Raw genomic sequence first — 17,994 nt, 5'->3', positions numbered from 1 at the left:
TTTGGATTTTCTTTTTGCGAAGTGGGACTCTGCTAGGCACACTACCCTCTCCCTTACACCGCTGGGCTTGGGTTATTCCTGTTTCCAGACTGAGGACTTCTGTCCCCAGCTGTCCAGTCTGCATTCTTACCTTTTACTCTCCATCTGCCATGGGTACCACCCCCGCATGTGACGCTCCACATAAGGGATCTTTGCTTAGTGATCAGAGCACTTGAAAAGGACTGATCTTAAGTTACCCCCTTCAGGTCCATTCGTATTGCACAGAGACCCAGAGAAGGATCTGTTTGCTATTCTGTGTTTCAGGGGGTCAGACCAGATAAAATTAAATTGAGCTTTAACTCTTTAGATGGAGGTACATTAGCATTTGAAGCTGGAGTTCTGACCTGGGTGTAGCAATGCGACACAAACCTATTCACAAAGCTTTTTCTGGTAAAATTATTTGCTGTGATTTTGCCAAATATATGTATACACATTGTGTATACACATTTGTTTAATATTTGTTCTATGTCTAGCTACACGCTTGTTGAGAAAAATGAGAAATGACTGTAAACAAAGATAGACTTTGAACTTCGTCTCCCATTTCTTTGATCACTAGGGGTAGCTGTTCTTCGGCATTCTCTTTATTGGGAAAGTTACCTTAAGCTCTATGTGGATCTGGCAAGAAATTATTAGCTGACATGACACAGATAACAAGTGTCACTGTACTTCTAGAGCCACGTCATATGAAAGATATATTAGAGAGTCTGAGTAGTTACTTAATGACAAGGTGTAGTTTTAAAAAGCTTGTGACCTGTCCAAGTTTTATTTAAGTTATAAACAGTAAGAGAGACAGAATCTAAACAGACTCTTGTAGCAGAATCTGAAAATGTTTACAGCTTTTATATTGTTAAACTACAAGTAGGACTTAGATATTTTGAAGGTTAAAAAAGAGAAGTTTTTTTTTTTTTTTTTAGCGTAGCGTTTTGCAGTCTCCAGAGAGGAAATGAAGTTTATCAAAACTTACTGATCTTGATTTGCAATTGAATCAAGTTGTCATCATTGAGCCTTGGGTGAATGAGTTTTTGGAGTCGGCAAAAATGAGCAAGAAAGGCTTTAATTTTCTTTTGGCACATGTTCAAAAACTGCAGAGATTTTTTTGAATGTGGTGTGTTGGATCTGTCGTGAATGGTCCAAAAAACCTTGTGGAGGTTAAATGCCTTATGAGGTCACAGATGGTACCTAGCATCCTCTGTATGAACCATCAGCTTTTAGAGTTTCAGTCTGAGTCTTCTGTGCTGGGTTCCGTCACTTGGCAGTACATGTGCTAATAAAAGGAATAAATTTAAAAGCATTTTTCAGTTTAGCAACTTTTTATATTAGTTTAAATAAAAATTCCAGGAGTGATACCAATGTTGTCTGTGCTCTAAATAAGTGCATGTTGTCCACATGTAAAATTTCAAACATTTACTGGCTTATTAATCAGTATGTTGAATTAGATTTTTGTCTCATTTAAATATAGATTAAAAATAGGATCAATCTTATAACAATTTGACTGTTTTAACAATGCATATCATTATGCAGCAAGGAGAATGACCTGTATTTTGTGAAAGGTGTGTTGTAGTCGGTGATACTAAGAGAACGCTAATTGAACTGCTTCTGTAATAGCAGAGACGTATTTGGACCAAAGATTTTCTTTCTTGAACTTCAGTTTCTCTTTCCAAAGGTTGGAAAAAAACCTACTTGGTAAAGTCCCGCTTTGCAGTTCCACATTGCTGCCCAATAAGTCAACATTAAACCTGTTGAAAATTACAGACATTGTTTGCAGACCTCCTTGTGTTAGCCGACCCCGTCTGACTTGTTCATGCTCAACTTTCCATTTTCCATTACTAAACTTATTCCCTAAGTGGGAAGCTGTTAGTTTTCCGCCTCAGTCTCCACAGTCGGTCAATGCTTTCATTTTATGGCAAAGTCTCTTCCTATCACGCTTGAAGTGGATGAGGAACTAGCTTCTAAGTGACAACGTGTTTTTTAATTCTATTTAGTACTTTATAAATTCAGAGATGGCAGTGTTGCCTGGAACAACCTCGGAAATTTATAGTTAGCAAGAACTGGCAATTCTTGTCATTCTCTGCCTTCTGAGTGTTCTGTAGGGTTGATGCTGGACTCCAGTTGCTTGATTTTTGGGTCTTCACTGTTTTCCATCATAGGTCATTTAGAGCCTCTGAGTATACTGCTCTTTGGTATTTCAATTATATATGAAAGTGAAAGCAAAACATTGTTTGTGCTTCTTAGCAGCTTGTTCTTATTTTCTGCTTTAGCTTTATCAACAAAGTTGCCTATGGTGTATTTAGATTTACCAGCTCTTTCAACTAATGCATTGAATCTTTCAGCTTTGTTGTCATGTTTTTATTTAGGCTCAGGTTAGAGGTAAAATTTAAGTGTGTTTATCTTTCAAAATGATGTTGGATGCCATTAGGTAGGGTCATGTTTTAGTGGATGAAATCTGTTAAAAGCATAGCACTTACTTGTATGTTGCACGCTTCACAACATAGTGATTGCTAATGAACTAATGTTAAAACAGTTAATAATGTTAAATTAAAAGTGCAACACTCAGCAAATGCCATAACTAATATATAGCGTGATAAGTGGTTAAAATATTTTGCATATCATGGGATCTTTTTATCTTATAAGAAATAAGCTAATATTATTCTGTGTATTTCAGTTAGCCTATTTGATCCATCCTATGCACATAACTTCTGGTATGACTTGAGTTATGATGGCTGCTTACTGCAAAACCAGTAACAAAGCAAACATGGCTATAAGCATATTTTTTTTAGCTTTTGTGGAGTGTTTATGTACTTACGTATTCTAAACAAAACCTGTACTTCTTAGAACGGGTTTGGATCGTCTCCTCTGGGCGGTGTAAATCAGACTTAGCTTCTATGCCCTGTAGCTCTGTCTCCTGTTCTCCTCTCTGATCACTCAGTGGGCGCATGCAGTAGCCCTGAGAGGGTTGATGGGATTCCCCCAAAGCAGGAGAATCTTTTAGTTGGCACCTGCTCTGCTACCATAGTCTTAATGTCCTTAGGCAAGGAGAAGAAGTGTGCAGGGATCATGGCACATCATTTACTGCCATCTTCTGACTTCAGCCAGTGGCATGGTTCTCTATGGCTTTCTTTAATTGCCAAGTTTCATTAGACAGTGTGCGAGGATCCAGGTCTTTCTGAACCTGGATTAGCAGAAAGGTAATCTGGAAGCATTTTAGCTCTTCTTACCCGAGTTCCTGCACTCAGCCTGGCTTAACGAAGCACCAAGATTGAAGTCTTTCCTAAGAAGAGCCTTCAACTTGGTCACTTTCATGTGGAAGAGTTTTGTTTGGTTTTTGTTTTTTTTTCATCTCAGTACCCTGGTGATGATACCCACATGTCAGTGTATGTCTGTAGTAGCAGTTATATGTTAGTTCCCATTTGAGATTTCCTGAGTTCCTGAGTGTAGCAAAAATGTCCTGTATATTTAATTTGCTATTGTTATGGATAAGCATGAAGTAGTGTATCAGTAATCTTCTTTTTTTAAAAAACAAAACAAAACAAAACATGAGCCTGAGTTTGATAGTCTTAAACAAGCAAAACCAAGCCCTGCTTCTGCAAACTCATTTCAAAGTATCCTTCTCACTCATGCCGTGTGAGTAGGAAACAAGAACTCTTCCATAATTTATCATTTAATTTCTTGTTTGTAATTACAGAACAAACCTTCCCTGCAATATTTACTCTGTCTTTTCTGCTTAGCTTTCCCATTCTCTTTTTTATGATTTTGGTTTTGTTCTTATTAACATTCTTCATAGACACACTGTCACATCAGATTTGCTCTTCATGTATATGATTTACTCCAGCATCCATTTTCTCTTATGCTATCAGCACAGTCTGTCTCAAAGCCTTTCCATGTACAGTTACTCTTATATTTTCTTGGATCCCATTAATGTGGATTTGTTCAATTATTATTTTAGCTGGTTTTAATACGTAATACTGTCATTTGATTGTGGAAGTGTTTTGTCTACATTGGCACACATACTCTAGTTAAAAATGAACGTATGCCCCATTTAATATCCCTGAAAGACATTTAAATGTGTACCTTCAGTGTGATAAATCTAAGTACTGTGATAAAGGAGATATCCACAAATGTTTGGTTTTAGGCAGTGTGTGTTGTGGCAGTTTGGAAGCATAGCAGACTGAAGTGTATTTTGATTAAGTGGTGTATTTTAAAGTACATTTATTTACATACCTAAGATGATGCCGAACTGAAGTAATGCTTTCAGCACCAAGTTTTTCAATATGTTTTATACTTTCTTAAACAGTTGATATTTGAACTGATTCAACTTCCCCTCCCCCCAAACAGGCATATAATTTTCCTGATTATTTTAGAATAGAGATGCCGGAATATCTTCTGGTGCAACAAGAATTGGAGCGGGAGGGATTACAGAAGAAAGCTTACTTTCTGGCATACTGTTCATAGTACGATAGCAAGTATTTTATTAATAAAAGCCTGAAGTAAGATAAATAGATCTAGTAAGTACCAATATCATCTTCATTCTCAGAGTCTTATTCACAGTTTTACTATATGCTAAACTCTCTTTCCACAACATTTATTAACAGTATTTTCCATGGTAAATGTGAGTATTTATGTTTCAAATTAATAGAAGATTTATTTTTCTTTGATTTGCAATGCTTGAACAGGTGGCTTTCAAATATGGTAAGTTGTCAGGTTAGTCACTCCATTTTCCACACTTGTTGTGTTCAGATTTCCATCAGATCAGCATGCAGTGTTGGCAGTCCTTTTAGTCCAAAGAGTGTTTATAAAGTAAACCAGATGCAGTCTGACATATTGGTATCTGTATTTATATTTGCATATGTGAGTACTGCAATCTGTTTGAATAATATCTCTATGTGTATCATCCAAAGCACAGATACGTATTTAATAGCAGCAAAACTTGGAGCAGCAGGGAGATGGTGGAATTAAGATTCTTCTTCACACCTATCATGTCCTATCAGCAGGACACATACTAGCACAGTCTTTAATGTGTGCTTGAATATTATGTTTCTTCCACATGAATCACAGAATCATACAATAGTTTGAGTTGGAAGGGACCTTTAAAGGTCATCTGTTCCAACCCCCGTGCAAAAATGATGTTTCATACACTACATAGAGTCAATGAGCAGTCCCTTTCCGAAGTTTTTCAATTTACTGATGCTTACTATTGGCAGATCTTTGTGTCCAGCTGTTTCCGAGAAGACTAAGTGGCAAGCTGTATCTGGGCCTGCTAGTAAACTGCTGAAAGGGGCCATCCTGCAATAGTCAGTGTGTTGTAAGAGTCCTCAAAAACTTCTGTGGCTGGGCTGAGATTGTAACTCTAGATGCCTACTCTGTTGCCACCTAGAGCTCCATCGTCACTTTTCTTAAATACTGCAGCATCTTTGAAGAGTCAGGAGATTATGTGGCTTTTGGCAAGGTAATGCTACCATCAGTAATTGCATGAGAAACTATCTGCCAGATAATAAATGAAAACGCTAACTAATTGCTACTGTTGTTAGAATATATAAAGGGCTTGCAAACAATAAAGAAGACTTCCTTACCAACAAACTATTCCTTGAAGTTTTCAATCTGTATGGACTTTTCACTTTCATCTGTCTTTTCTTATTGTTCTTTATGTGCCAGTTGTGTGGTTGAGAGTGAACTGAACTAGTGGCACTTATTCTGAGCTACTTACACTCTTGAGGAGCAACAAGGGAGGTCTGAGAGCAAACACTCTGTAGGTATTATAAGGAGAAATTTAAAATATTGTGTAGTGGTGCATGAATGTGCCCATGTTTAGAGTTTGCAAACAGACAGCATATCTTTTAAGATCCTCGTTACAGCTTATTATAACACAACCTAATATTTCTTTAATATAGATGCATATGGATTTATGTGTATATTACAACAAGTGAACAATATTTACAAAGATCCTACTTAACCTTTTGTTTTTAATCTTTATGTTTTAACATTCTTTAAATTTTGTGTATACTTCAGTAACACATTTATAGAAAGAGGAGGTTACTCATTAACTTTCAGCCATGCATTTAGTTTATTTTATTGAGAGTGAAGGAATGAGTATAAATCTTTGAGGAAAAAATGTTCTTTGAGCTCCGTGATATTACTGCATTGGTGAAAAAAACTCACTTTATTGTATTTTTTTGAATTTATTTTTTTAAGCTCCTTTTCTCACCTTTTTTTCTACTGTATGGTGGCAGTGTACCACCATATGTCTGCTATTTTGCCAGTAAAGGTATACAAAGCAGGTGCAGTGTCTTTAAGAAGCAGAATGCTTGCCTACCTTCAACACAGCCTTTGCTGGACCCTAGGTTTGTAATTTTATTGATGTCTTGATAAGATATAAGTAGCATACTTTTAAAATATGTTACCCTCCACTAAATACCTAATTTGAATCTGTTAGGTGTTTTTTTTGTAATGATAGCCCATGAAACTAGCTCATGTTGCTGGGTATTCAAACACCTTGCCTGGTTCTACTTCAACTGAGGTAACTAGTGTCATTACAAAATGCTGTCGCCAGATTGCCAACCATTCACTTCTCTTGTACAGAGCGTCTGTTACCCATTGCTGAATTATGCATGGCTACCTACAAGTATGAACGCTACTGTTAAAATCAATAGGCCGTACCTCTACAGGGGATGTTCCTCGTGACCTCTGAACTTCGTCAGTCTGCATGACTTGCCTTCTATAGCCACAAGTCACCATGCTTCTTGCATCTTTTCTTCTACCTCTGTATTAATAGTTCTCCTAGAGCTTTCTGCTGCTATCAGGGACTTCCCATTATCCTTTACTTGATCTTCCCTGCTGCCTGTCATTTAAAAGCTTATGTGTACAATTAATGATGCATCAGCAGAGGATTTTAACTTACACACATCTCTCTCAAACCTTCAATGACTCTTTCTTTTGCTCCTAGCCGTACCCAAAATAATTCCTTGTTGCTTTTCTACTGATTCTGTTCTACTTAGATACTTTTATTTCCTTTCCTTTTTTTTCTATACCCTTTCATGGACCTGCTGACAATTGTATGCAGATTTTGGTCAATTTATAGTACCTTAATTCTTTGGCTAATTAGGAATGAAAGTGGTTAAAAAAACCCATGAAACTTGGAAATGTTAATTGAGACAAAAATTCTCTACAATATTTAAACTAAAAGTCCTGCAGAAAAAAGAACTTGCAACATAAATTATGATCGCTTCATTAGAATGTAAAAAATGTTGCATGCTGAGTTTGAATTTTTCCACAGGTATATTTGGGGCTTTTTTTCTGTGTAAAAATAAATAGGGAAAAAAATCACAGAGAATTTCTGCATAAAACTGCAGAGGAATATGCCCAGAATAGCAGACTTTCTTGATCTCATGCAGGATTCTACAAATCCCTGCCCTGTAGGAGACTAGTTTTCAGTTGTCTTCCCTGCATGCCATCACATAGAGCCTCCCTTGCTCTGTTTGTTAGCTGCTACATTTAACAAATTGCCTTTTTTTTTTTTTTTTTCTTAAAACTTGTACTGAGAGTGTAGACCAACAGCCACAGTAATGCTCCAGTTTCTCACTGTCCAAATCAATCTGCTAAATAAATGGCTATGCAATGGCCTCTTTGCTGGCACTCGTCAGTGTAAAAGGATCACTCAAGTGCTCCTTTATCAATCTCTTTCATGTTCTTTCCCCCATGGGCACTAAAAATAAAAACTCTCTGAAGTAGAATAGATTTTCTCTAGTTAACAATAGTGATTTTTTTTTTTTTTTAAATAACATTTGAGTATTGAAAACATTTAGTCACGAGCTTCTGGGAATAACACCTTGGAGTCATTTCATTGTGTTGCTATAAATAATGGTATGTTTTATTCAGGAGTGACTGATAGTACTGAATTCACTCGGTTAAGTGATTGCATCAACTATTATTTGCTCTGACAATCCCCAAAACATTTTATGTTGCTACCTCTTATCTTGTAGTCCTCTGTATAGACAAGGCGTGTGTAAAGGAATTAATACAATCTGGATTTATTGTACGTGCAGGATGCTGATGAGTGTTTAGCTGAAGTATTTGTAAATTTGAGAGCTAAATGTTTAAACTGCTTGTCTTAGTCCTCTCCTCAAAAGCTGGATTTTCATTCACTGCACATTCTTAAGTGACTCCTAGCCTCCTAGATTCACGTGGTAAATTAAATTCATTGCTCTAGATTAGAAAGTGAATAACTAATATATTTAATACATAATTACATGGGATTACAGTTTTTGTCTGAGGTTTCAGTCTTTCACTTTTATGTAAAAGTACAGTTATCCACAAAGGAAACCCCATAACATGCATGTTAGCTGAAATGACTAAACTTTGCCTGGTTTAGAGCTGAAGTCTTTGACGAGTAGCTGTTTTCATAAGGTTTCTGTCTGTAGATCAAGTTCTGTCATGGTTCACCTATGTTTGTCTCAAACAGCTTCCTCCAAATCATTTCACGGAAATGTAACAATGAGTTATGTGTGAGTGAAACTAAATGGTTTTTTTAGAATAATTACAAGCGCAATTTCCTTTGTTTATGGACATGTGCATAGCTGAAAGCTCAGATCAAGGTAATTGGGGAAATTGATCTTCATTACCCATCCATGGTGATACAAAAGTATGCTGGTTTGCATTAAAAGAAATATCATCACGTCTGTTCAGTAAGTGATCATGAATAGGATCATAGAGGTTAACTCAGAATAATAGATATGTTAACATAGCAAACTTCAGAAAGGAAAAAAAGAAACGGCCTTCTTACTGTTCTGACTTCCTTCTCTCTTGATGTTACTCTTTGAGATAATGGGAATATAAGGAGAGAGTGTGATGTTACTGGGTGGCGTGAAGTGGCTATGAGCACTTGAAAGAGATCTTTTTGTCAGAAATTTATTTATAATGATGTTGTATGCTTTTTAAAAAAATTTGTGTGTATATAATGCTGATTGGTTTGAATGCTGTTACAGTCCTATTAAGTCTATTGGAATCTATTTATGTAGTGCATAGTGCATTAAAATACCACATCTAAAATCACAGTAAGATTGTTTTTGTTGCCTTGAAAAATGCAGGATGTGCCTTTGCTTTGCTGCAGAAATACCACTTTGGAACTTGTACTAGCTTAGTCTGTACCTAGATATGGAAGAATTTGAGTAGCTTAGGGCTGGACATTTTTCCCTGTTAATGATTCCTGTTGAAGACCGTAACTTTTTGATTTAGAGTACAGCTAAGACCTGTAAACAGTCTAGGTCAGAAGAACTGTCTCAGCAACTCTACTATATTTTATTTTGAATTTTTTTTCTTCTCCATCCTCTTACTCCCTCTCATAACAGAATATAATTTCCAAGCAATTTATATGATAGTTCATCATTGTGAAGTTTTAGCCTGCTGCTGTAGGATGAGCTTTTCTCCAACTAATTTCCTATTTTCCTGCTGTAAAACTGCCAGAACACTTTGGTGAATGGTGCATGAATATTCAATTAAAAACTTGTGTACTAGGAACCTAGAAAATTGCTTCTTAGTAAAAAACAGATTAACCTTAAGTATGCTTCTTGTTGTCAGTTCGATAGTGTGGGTATTGCTCTATTTCTAGTTATGTTTGCCTTTCCTTCCTGAATCATCAGTGAATGACAGTAACATCTGTCATATTTCAAATATGAATTGTCTGTGGCTTTTGATTTTTGCATTAGAAATACTAAGCGATCATTCTATTTGCTTTGCAACAGACCAGTTATGATGCATTCACTCCCTGCAACTCTTTTCCCCAAATAAGTAGCAGAAAAACATGGGGGTTTTTTAGGATCACCTTGGAATCATACTGGATTTTTCCAATATAGCCCATGTGAAAAAGTAAGAGAAAAACTAATATAGTGAGATATTTGCCTTATATATCAGAAAGAAATAATAAAAATTGAAAACAGCATAGCTTCCTCCTTCCCTCCTTTGGTTTGCTCACAGTCACTTTCGAGAGAATTTAAGATCCTTATTCTATTACCAGGGATCCAACTCTGTCCTCTGAGACACCCTGGCTACCCTCCCCAACTTCAGTTGCCTGACACCAGTGTTTCCGAGAGTGGATTAGAACATGCCATATTATGCATATTCCAGCAACATAATTCTTTCTGAGAATTTAGGGTTAATTAGGATCTGAGGTACTCTGCTTTTTTGTTGTTGTTGTTTGTTTAATTAAAAGTTTATACAGGCTAAATATTTTTTCTGTTGTTTTATTAGGCTATTTCATGCATGCTCATTCAGAATTAAATTTGTTTTGCAGTATTAGGAACTAGATATGACTGATTGCTAAAAGAGAGTTATACTGAGAGGCGTTAAATTCATAACTTTTCCTGCATATTGATTGCGAAAGGGTAATTCACACAGTGAGGAGAGCCCTCGGTACTCCAATTGATATCGATAGAGGTTGACGTAATTCATTTCTTAGGAGATGCTTCAGAGCTCCGTAGGGAGCTGTCCATGATGGCCTGAGGAGGAAAAAAATGGCAATCTTATATTGAAGCTGTTGAGGAGGGGAAAAAAAAAAAAATCTATAATGAGAAACAGTTCCACGTGAAAGATTCCTTATTTGCTCAGTTGCATATGATTTTCCATGCTCTTGTTGATTTTTCTTCTTGGCTTTTTTTTTTCCTCTTTTTAATATATGATTACTTGTTTTTCACACAAATAGGTTTTCTTGAGTCAGATGTCTTTAAAAAAAGTGGACTAGGCTTGGTTTCTTAGAGTAGTGGATCTGTGCTACTGAGTAAATATAGTGATTTTCAACTTAAAATACTTGTGGGTTTTTCATTCTTTGTGTTTCCTATATTAATAAAGAAAGGTAACAAACATACTTGTAAATGAATTTCCTTTTGCAGACTTTTGATGTACAGTGAAAATATGCTTTGAAATGCTGTATGAAAATGTCTGGGAGCTTTTGCCTTTTCACAGGAGTTTTTTGTCTTTAAAATGTCAGAAATGTCAAGTTCTGCCTTGCCTGTCTTGTCAGAGGATTCCTTGCCTAACTTCTAAAATATTCATTTAAGAGATTCCTAAGGCATCGGTTAATAAGGTGGCACTACTGTGAATCCTGAAACATTTGGGGGGGGGGGGGAAATAGAAAAATGTGCATATGATTGTTCATGCATCTAAATAGTCCTGTTGTTTCACTGAGCTTATTTGCACTCAAAACATTATTCCTGTCCACTTCCAGGATGGGGAACAAAGAGGTCTCTTTAAAAGTTTGTTTAAAAGCATGAGACATACTTGAAAACTAGAACTGTAAACAACTGCCTTCCTTTTGTGTTTGAATCTGACACAAACTTGTCCGTCAAGATCTATAGCTTTGGAGAAGATAATAGTTTGGTTTATTTGACTAGACATATGACCTTCAACAAGGGATCTTGTTTTTTACTTGGAAGTTGTACTTTGAGAAGCAAGTTTAAAATTTGAAGGGTAAAATATTGTTTCCATTAATTCTGCATGTAAGCGGCAAATATTCCTAGGGTCTAGTGTTACACAAATTGGGACAAGGAAGTACAAAGAGGTTCTAAACAGTGTTTAAAATTCTTTGATTTTTGCCGTATGGTTACAAGAGGTTTTGTTCCTACTATGCTGGGAACTGTAGGATTGAGACTGAACAGTAATGGGACTTAAGGGTTTATCAGTCTAAAATGAGACCAGAAGGCAGTAAAGAAAATGTCCTTGAGATGTCTCTTCTTTATATTAGATTGAACTAGATGCATTGGGGTACAAAGAGCTGTTTGGTGAGAAGACAGCCGAGGCTTGACTTCCATGTTCTGGTAGTTGTATACTTACGGTGCCCCAGGAAAGCCAGGGGCTCCAGGGGACCATGGCTAAAGGGGAGGTGGTCTTTGATTCACATAATGAATACTTATAGTATTTACTGTTTCAATACCTATGGCTGATTGCATCCTTTTATATATCCTTTTTAATATATATATTTTTTAATAAATTTAGTCCATATCTATTAGCCTCAGTACTTGAAGAGATTAGGTAGTCACTTAGTAGTTCTGCCCAAATCTTCTTTACAAGCTACTGATCAGTTTTCAGTAGGGAGACACAGTGCAACTGCTAGGTAAACATTTGTAGCACTTCATGAACAAAGTTGAATTAAAAACCTTATCAAAATAACTATAGTCATTTGTTTAAGTTATCTCTTCAACGCAACGAAGTATGAAGGTTGTAGAATTACTGCAGTCTTTGTTAATAGTGTTAACTGTTGGCATGTATCCACCAAAGACTCCACTGGAGATGAGCTGTTGAGTCCTTCAAGGTTGTTGTAGCTAATGCAAACATATTAGTTTGCATCCCTGTACCTTGAGTGCAGAAGGATCTGTAATGCCCGTGAAGGTCATGATCCCCTGCTGATATAAATGAGCTCCATTAAAAACAGTGGAGATAAGGTGATTTGTTTCAGCTGAGAATCTGCCCTTAGATATGTACTGTTTTAAATGAAAATCCAACAGGAAAGATTTTCTGCACATGTGGTTTTTGAGTCATTCCACTAATGTTGTTTGCCAGTGTGTGAAATAGATAGGCCTATATTATTGGCAATACTCGGCATTTATCTTCAGGCTATGCAGTGTTAATTAAAAATACTTGTTTTCACTTAGTGGATTATTAATTACAATGTGACTTACTGTTTGTAAAATGTTTTATAAGTTAAAAATGCATTGAAGTAGGAGCTGAATATTGCTTGTAATATCTTCACAAGGGAGCTGTATAGCCATTAGTAGATATATTTTACACACTAAAACGGTAGCTGAGTGCAGGAAAATGGAAAAAGGAGTGAGCTCAACTGCATGATTTTTGAATCCAGAGCCTAGAATAATGTGCATAATTTTCCTAGCCCTTTTCTTAATTCAGTCACCGTATACAGGAATGAACTATTTCAGGATAGCCTTTTTTGTTTTTAAGTACAGCAGTCATGAGAAGAATGTTAATTGACAAGCAGATGCAGAGTATTGCAGGCAGACATGTTGGCTGTGCTGCTGGGGAGTGGAACATAGTACAGAGATGTTCAGGTTATGTTTAGTTACGCTATGCCATCATTTTAATATACACTTAATATTAAATCTGGTATTGAAAAATGTAATCGTCCTGTCTAAATCCTGAACTGTTACTGTCACGTACGTATTTGAGATGGAAATAGGTAGAGGAATATAAACTTAACTTAAAGGAGTAATTTTCCAGCGTATTTAGTTCTTGAGGAAAACACAAGGTGAAGAGTAAGTAAATTATGTTTAGGTTTGCTTTCTAGACATTGACTATTGACAATGATGTTAAGAATTTGCACATAAAGTATTTTTTCCCTTGTTCACTGTTCAATATTTTTATGCCACTTGCTGAGTGGGGTTATTTCATGTTAGCCGCGTCAAAGATTTAGGTTTGCTTAGAGACAGTTGTATCATTAGTTGCCACCTTCAAAGTTACAGCTTCCAGAGAACTTTTTAAAAATCCCAATATTTTACATTGATTCTGTCTTCTTAGAAGAATAGGCTCTAAATACAAAGCTTTTAAAGGACGTGCCAATATGAAACTGCATCTTTGTCGCCTCAAAATGCATAGGCATAAGCTGAGTTGTATCCAGAGTGCTTTTACTGGTCCTGTTTACCTAGCAGTTTAGAAGGGATCAATTTTGTTGTCAAGACTGACAATAATTGGCAAAATATAGTAAAAGACTCATTATTTACTCTTTGGTTCCTATGCAACCATTGGTACGAGAAACGGTCACATTGCTGTGAAAGTCAGTATCTACCTTTAGGGATTCCTTGGAAGTTTCAAGGTGAAATTTGGACTCCTCTCCAAGACCTGTGTTTGATCATCTGTTCCCTGCAAAGACGGTAAGCAATGTCAGAAACAGAAAGTAGTAGGAAAATTTCTAAATCACCCTGAATGTATTTTTTGTAATACAATTTTTTAAAGTAATTGTTCCTTTCAGTTGACAGAGAATGCACTGATCTTTTCAAGGCATTTATTACTTGACACATTCACTTTTAATGTAAAAGTTCTTTCCTGATCATCTCTAGTCTTTGCTTTAATATTAAGCATATTGATCTTTTCACAGGTTATTGGGTTTTTTAGCAAGGAAGTAACTCTGACTGAAATATGATATATTGTATTTAACAAGGTTATTGACCTAGGTGCCTCCCATGATGTTACTACTTTTGTTTTCACTAGTATTTATGTTAGTATGGTTTACAAAACGAGACAGTCATGCTTCCTAGTGTACTGTAACTGAAGGCCAAATATCGTGGTCAGTATACAGAGCTATTTCTTTAACATTCCTGAGAATCTGGTCCTTTCCCTGGAAATGTAATGTTTACTGACTTTAGATTTTGTGTAAAAACACTTTCACTATTTGTGGTTTATTTCCTTTGGACCAAGGCAGTCCAAGGTAGTGAGTAATGAGTTACTGCTTTAGAGAAACGAAGTTCATCAGACTTCTTGGATATTCATATAGTTTCTGTACTAATGTGAAGAAAAAAAAAAGATTCTTCAGAACAGCTAGTAGCCACAGAACTACTACAGTAATATTGTGTTAAAAAATACCGGTCAGTACAATAGAAGTGTTAACTATACTTCTCAAATAGCTAGTAATGATATAAGCACTTTGCTTATAGGTAGAAATAAAAAGTTAAGATTGTTTGGAAACTATGCAACTGATTCTCTTAAGACCTCTCAGATATTTCAAGAGCTCAGTCTTCTATTGATGCTGAGAATGAATGTGCTGTTAAATGCTCATTGTCTGTTTTCATTGATTATGTTTGCATTGCAACATCTTGGACATCTTGAAACTAACTTATTCTGTTTTAGAGGAGTAAAATAATGAATGCTACAGGCTAAAGCTCTACCAAACTGCATTATGGACATGTGAATTTATAAATTGCTTGTAGAGAGATAACACCTTTTTCATATAAATATGGTGATAATGGATTGGCATAAATAATAATAATTATATTAATGTTGTTCCATAAGTCACCCTGGACTATAAAAAAAATATTACAGCATTTAGAAGATTAAAAGTATTTAATTTAGTTCCTATATACTGCTAATAAAGCATATGTTTTGATTCAGCAGATTATGCTTACCATTGCAAATTGACATTCTGTGAATATTGTGGTATTAGCTCTTGAAACATCTTAAAATTAAAAAAAAAAATCCTTAAGCATGTATGATTTATCAAATGCTGTGTTGAACCAAGGACGCTAAGAACATGCTTGGTAAGAAATCACAAATAACCATTGTGTTTTCTATCATACTTATTACAGACTGACAAGAAAGAGAGAAGTAATGCCTTGAATGTTGCAATAGATAGTATGTGCAAGAAGACAAGAGACCTCCGCAGACAGGTAAGAAACCTGGGGAACTGAAAAGGTAGAAAAGGCGACTTGAAAGATGCTTTTCCTAATTGCTGTTTTCAGTTTTGTAGCCCTGCACTTTGGGAGGGAAAAAAAAAAAAATCTATATTAAAAAAATACTGAAGACTGTTCCAGAGAATATATACATACGAATTTTCAAAGCTCTGGGAAAAACCCTACTGAATGATAGTGGCTGAATATATGTATGTGCATTAGCAAAACTCTGTATGTGTACATGTCTAAATATGTATATGCTATAGAAATACATCAGTAATGTACTTTGGTCATCAAGAGTCATTTTATTTTAAATCAGCTTGAATTGTTATTGATTGTTGGAACAGATACCTTGAAGGGACCACTGGGCCACTACGTCCCGTTCCTTACAGTTGTGAGAGCTCATACAACAGTAAAGGGTCCTTGGAATACCTGGTCCACAGTCCACCCACCCATTTTGCATCCCGGTATCCTATAACTCATATAAGACGTGGACCAAAACCCACAATTTCTGTGTACTGCAGAAGGTGAGCAGTAGGCATCAGCTATGTTTACATCCTTTCTCTGCAAGAAACATCTTTGAAAAAAAAAGTGCAAGTTATGTTGAAAGTATATAACATGCCAGTTTAGGAAAGAGAGCTAGAAAGCCAGTAGTTCTTTCAGCCAGGCTGCCACAACCAACTGTATGAAAATTTATGGCTACAAAGAACATGAGGACACGTCGCTTTCATCCTGTCTCTAGCTGTGGCTATTTATCAGCTCTCGGGGGGAAGAATATCCCTCCCAGCTTTGTGTACAGTCTTACAAGTCAGCCTGTGCTTCAAGATGATAAATAAATTCCTTCCTGACTCCCATAATCAGCCAGGGGAAGCCTTGAAAGATGAGATGAATATAATACAGTGTTTACAACTAACTAGCTATCCAACTTCTGCTCACATTCCATGAAAAATATGTTCAGCTTGGACACCTGGTGACTTACATCACAAGCTCAGTGTGTCTAGGAACTCTCCCATTCTGTCTACAGTCTCTTCCATGAATTAATTAAACTCTATCTTGTAACAGTTTACTGACTCTGTTACAGTGTTTAAAAATCTGTTAACTAATTCAATTTGTGTATTTCTGTAAGCCTTTGTAAAATGTTCAGGCTGAAGTAACCATGCCCAATTTGTAGTCAATCTAGAACCAGTACTTTTCTTTATCCAGAATAGCTCCATAGCGTCTTGACGTTTTCCACTGCAAAGTATTTGGTATTTGTGGAAAATATTTCATCTTACTTGCTCAGTTTTCTGTACTCATCGGGATACTGATGTTTAATAGTGTTGCAAGCAGTTGCTGGGATTTTCCTCTCTACTCTCTGCTGTTTGTTTTTGACAACCTTATGCCCCATGTTTTACAAACAACATGTTTCTATGTTATTTTGTAATGCACTTTGATGTCAAACCAAAAGCTTTCCGTGTTTCTGCTTCTGTAACAGTCTGCTCAAAGGGTGAAAATAAGACCTTGCACCTTAAAAACAAAACAATTTGTTAGACATCATCCTCCCTCTGCTTTCCTGCTTCTGATGGTGTCTCTTTAACTTAAAAATATGAGAAAAAATTTAATTATAGCAAAATAAATTCCCTAGTATTGTCTGCTGTCAATGCTAGTGCTGTTCTTTGTCTGTTTATACGTCTCCCTATATGGCTACTTAACTTATAGTATTTTGCTCTGGAGGCAGCCAGAGTCAGAAACAGACTTACTGAGTCCTGGAAAAAAAAAAAGATTGCTATGATTAGGTTGAAAAGAAATAGATATTGCTTTGGATATTCCTTTTTTTTTTTTGTCTTTTTCTTTTCTTTCTTCTACATTGTATTTCTTCATTCTTTAATGCTACACAAGCCATGTTTTGAAAATCTCAGCTTCATTTATTCCTTCACATAGATGAAACAGGAACATAATTTGAAACTTGTTTGTATTCAGCAAAGGCACAGCATTATCTTTTTTTTTTTTTTTTTAAGAAGATGCATTTCACTGTTTAATTGCAGGATAGAGGATTTCTTAGAACAAAATAATAATGATAATTTATATGTGAAAGGTTAATTAAACCAAGCAAACCAGTAAAAAGCTACAGCAAAGAATTATGTGATCAGAGATAAAATTAGGCTGTTGGTTTGAAAATTGGATGCCTGAAGCTCACCACAAATGTAACTAAGGTCATTGCAGTCACTGGTCCTCAAATGATACATTAAGGCTGTGAAAGTCCTACAGTCTGGGCTATGCAAAACCCAAAAATATTTCTCCTGGACATAATGAATCATTGTCTGTAGATATGGTTCCAGAGCTTTTTGTGGCAGATTATTGTAAATTGAAATCTTAATGTTTAAACTGTGATTCCTCAATGTCACCTTCACGTACTTAATTTTAAGCAGGTAAGTATATCTGTTTTCTTCAGATGGGCCTTTGCAACACAGAAATTTTAACAGGTAACTTGTCAGGACTGGAGGTTCAGTATATTTTGTTCCTGGTAGTGAAACTTTTTATTGTTTCTTTCTTCTTATTTTTTTAAAATTCCAGCCTGAATAAAGCTGACAATGTGGACATG

At 35.9% G+C, this 17,994-nt stretch overlaps 1 protein-coding gene across 1 annotated transcript in view; it reads left to right on the top strand.

Annotated features, from left to right (window-relative positions):
- The window catches only part of CTNNA3 (catenin alpha 3), a 475,445-nt gene that overhangs the window by 264,034 nt on the left and 193,417 nt on the right, over nt 1–17,994 (top strand). Inside the window, exon 7 of the mRNA XM_086752374.1 lies at nt 15,330–15,410. Coding sequence (XP_086608500.1) covers nt 15,330–15,410 — 81 coding nt within the window. The remainder of the gene's footprint in view (nt 1–15,329; nt 15,411–17,994) is intronic.

This window comes from Chlamydotis macqueenii, chromosome 7 (assembly GCF_036417535.1).
Source record: "Chlamydotis macqueenii isolate bChlMac1 chromosome 7, bChlMac1.mat, whole genome shotgun sequence".
NCBI classification, from domain to species: domain Eukaryota; kingdom Metazoa; phylum Chordata; class Aves; order Otidiformes; family Otididae; genus Chlamydotis; species Chlamydotis macqueenii.
The sequence above is the reverse complement of the archived record's forward strand: the minus strand, read 5'-3'. Positions and strand labels throughout refer to the sequence as shown.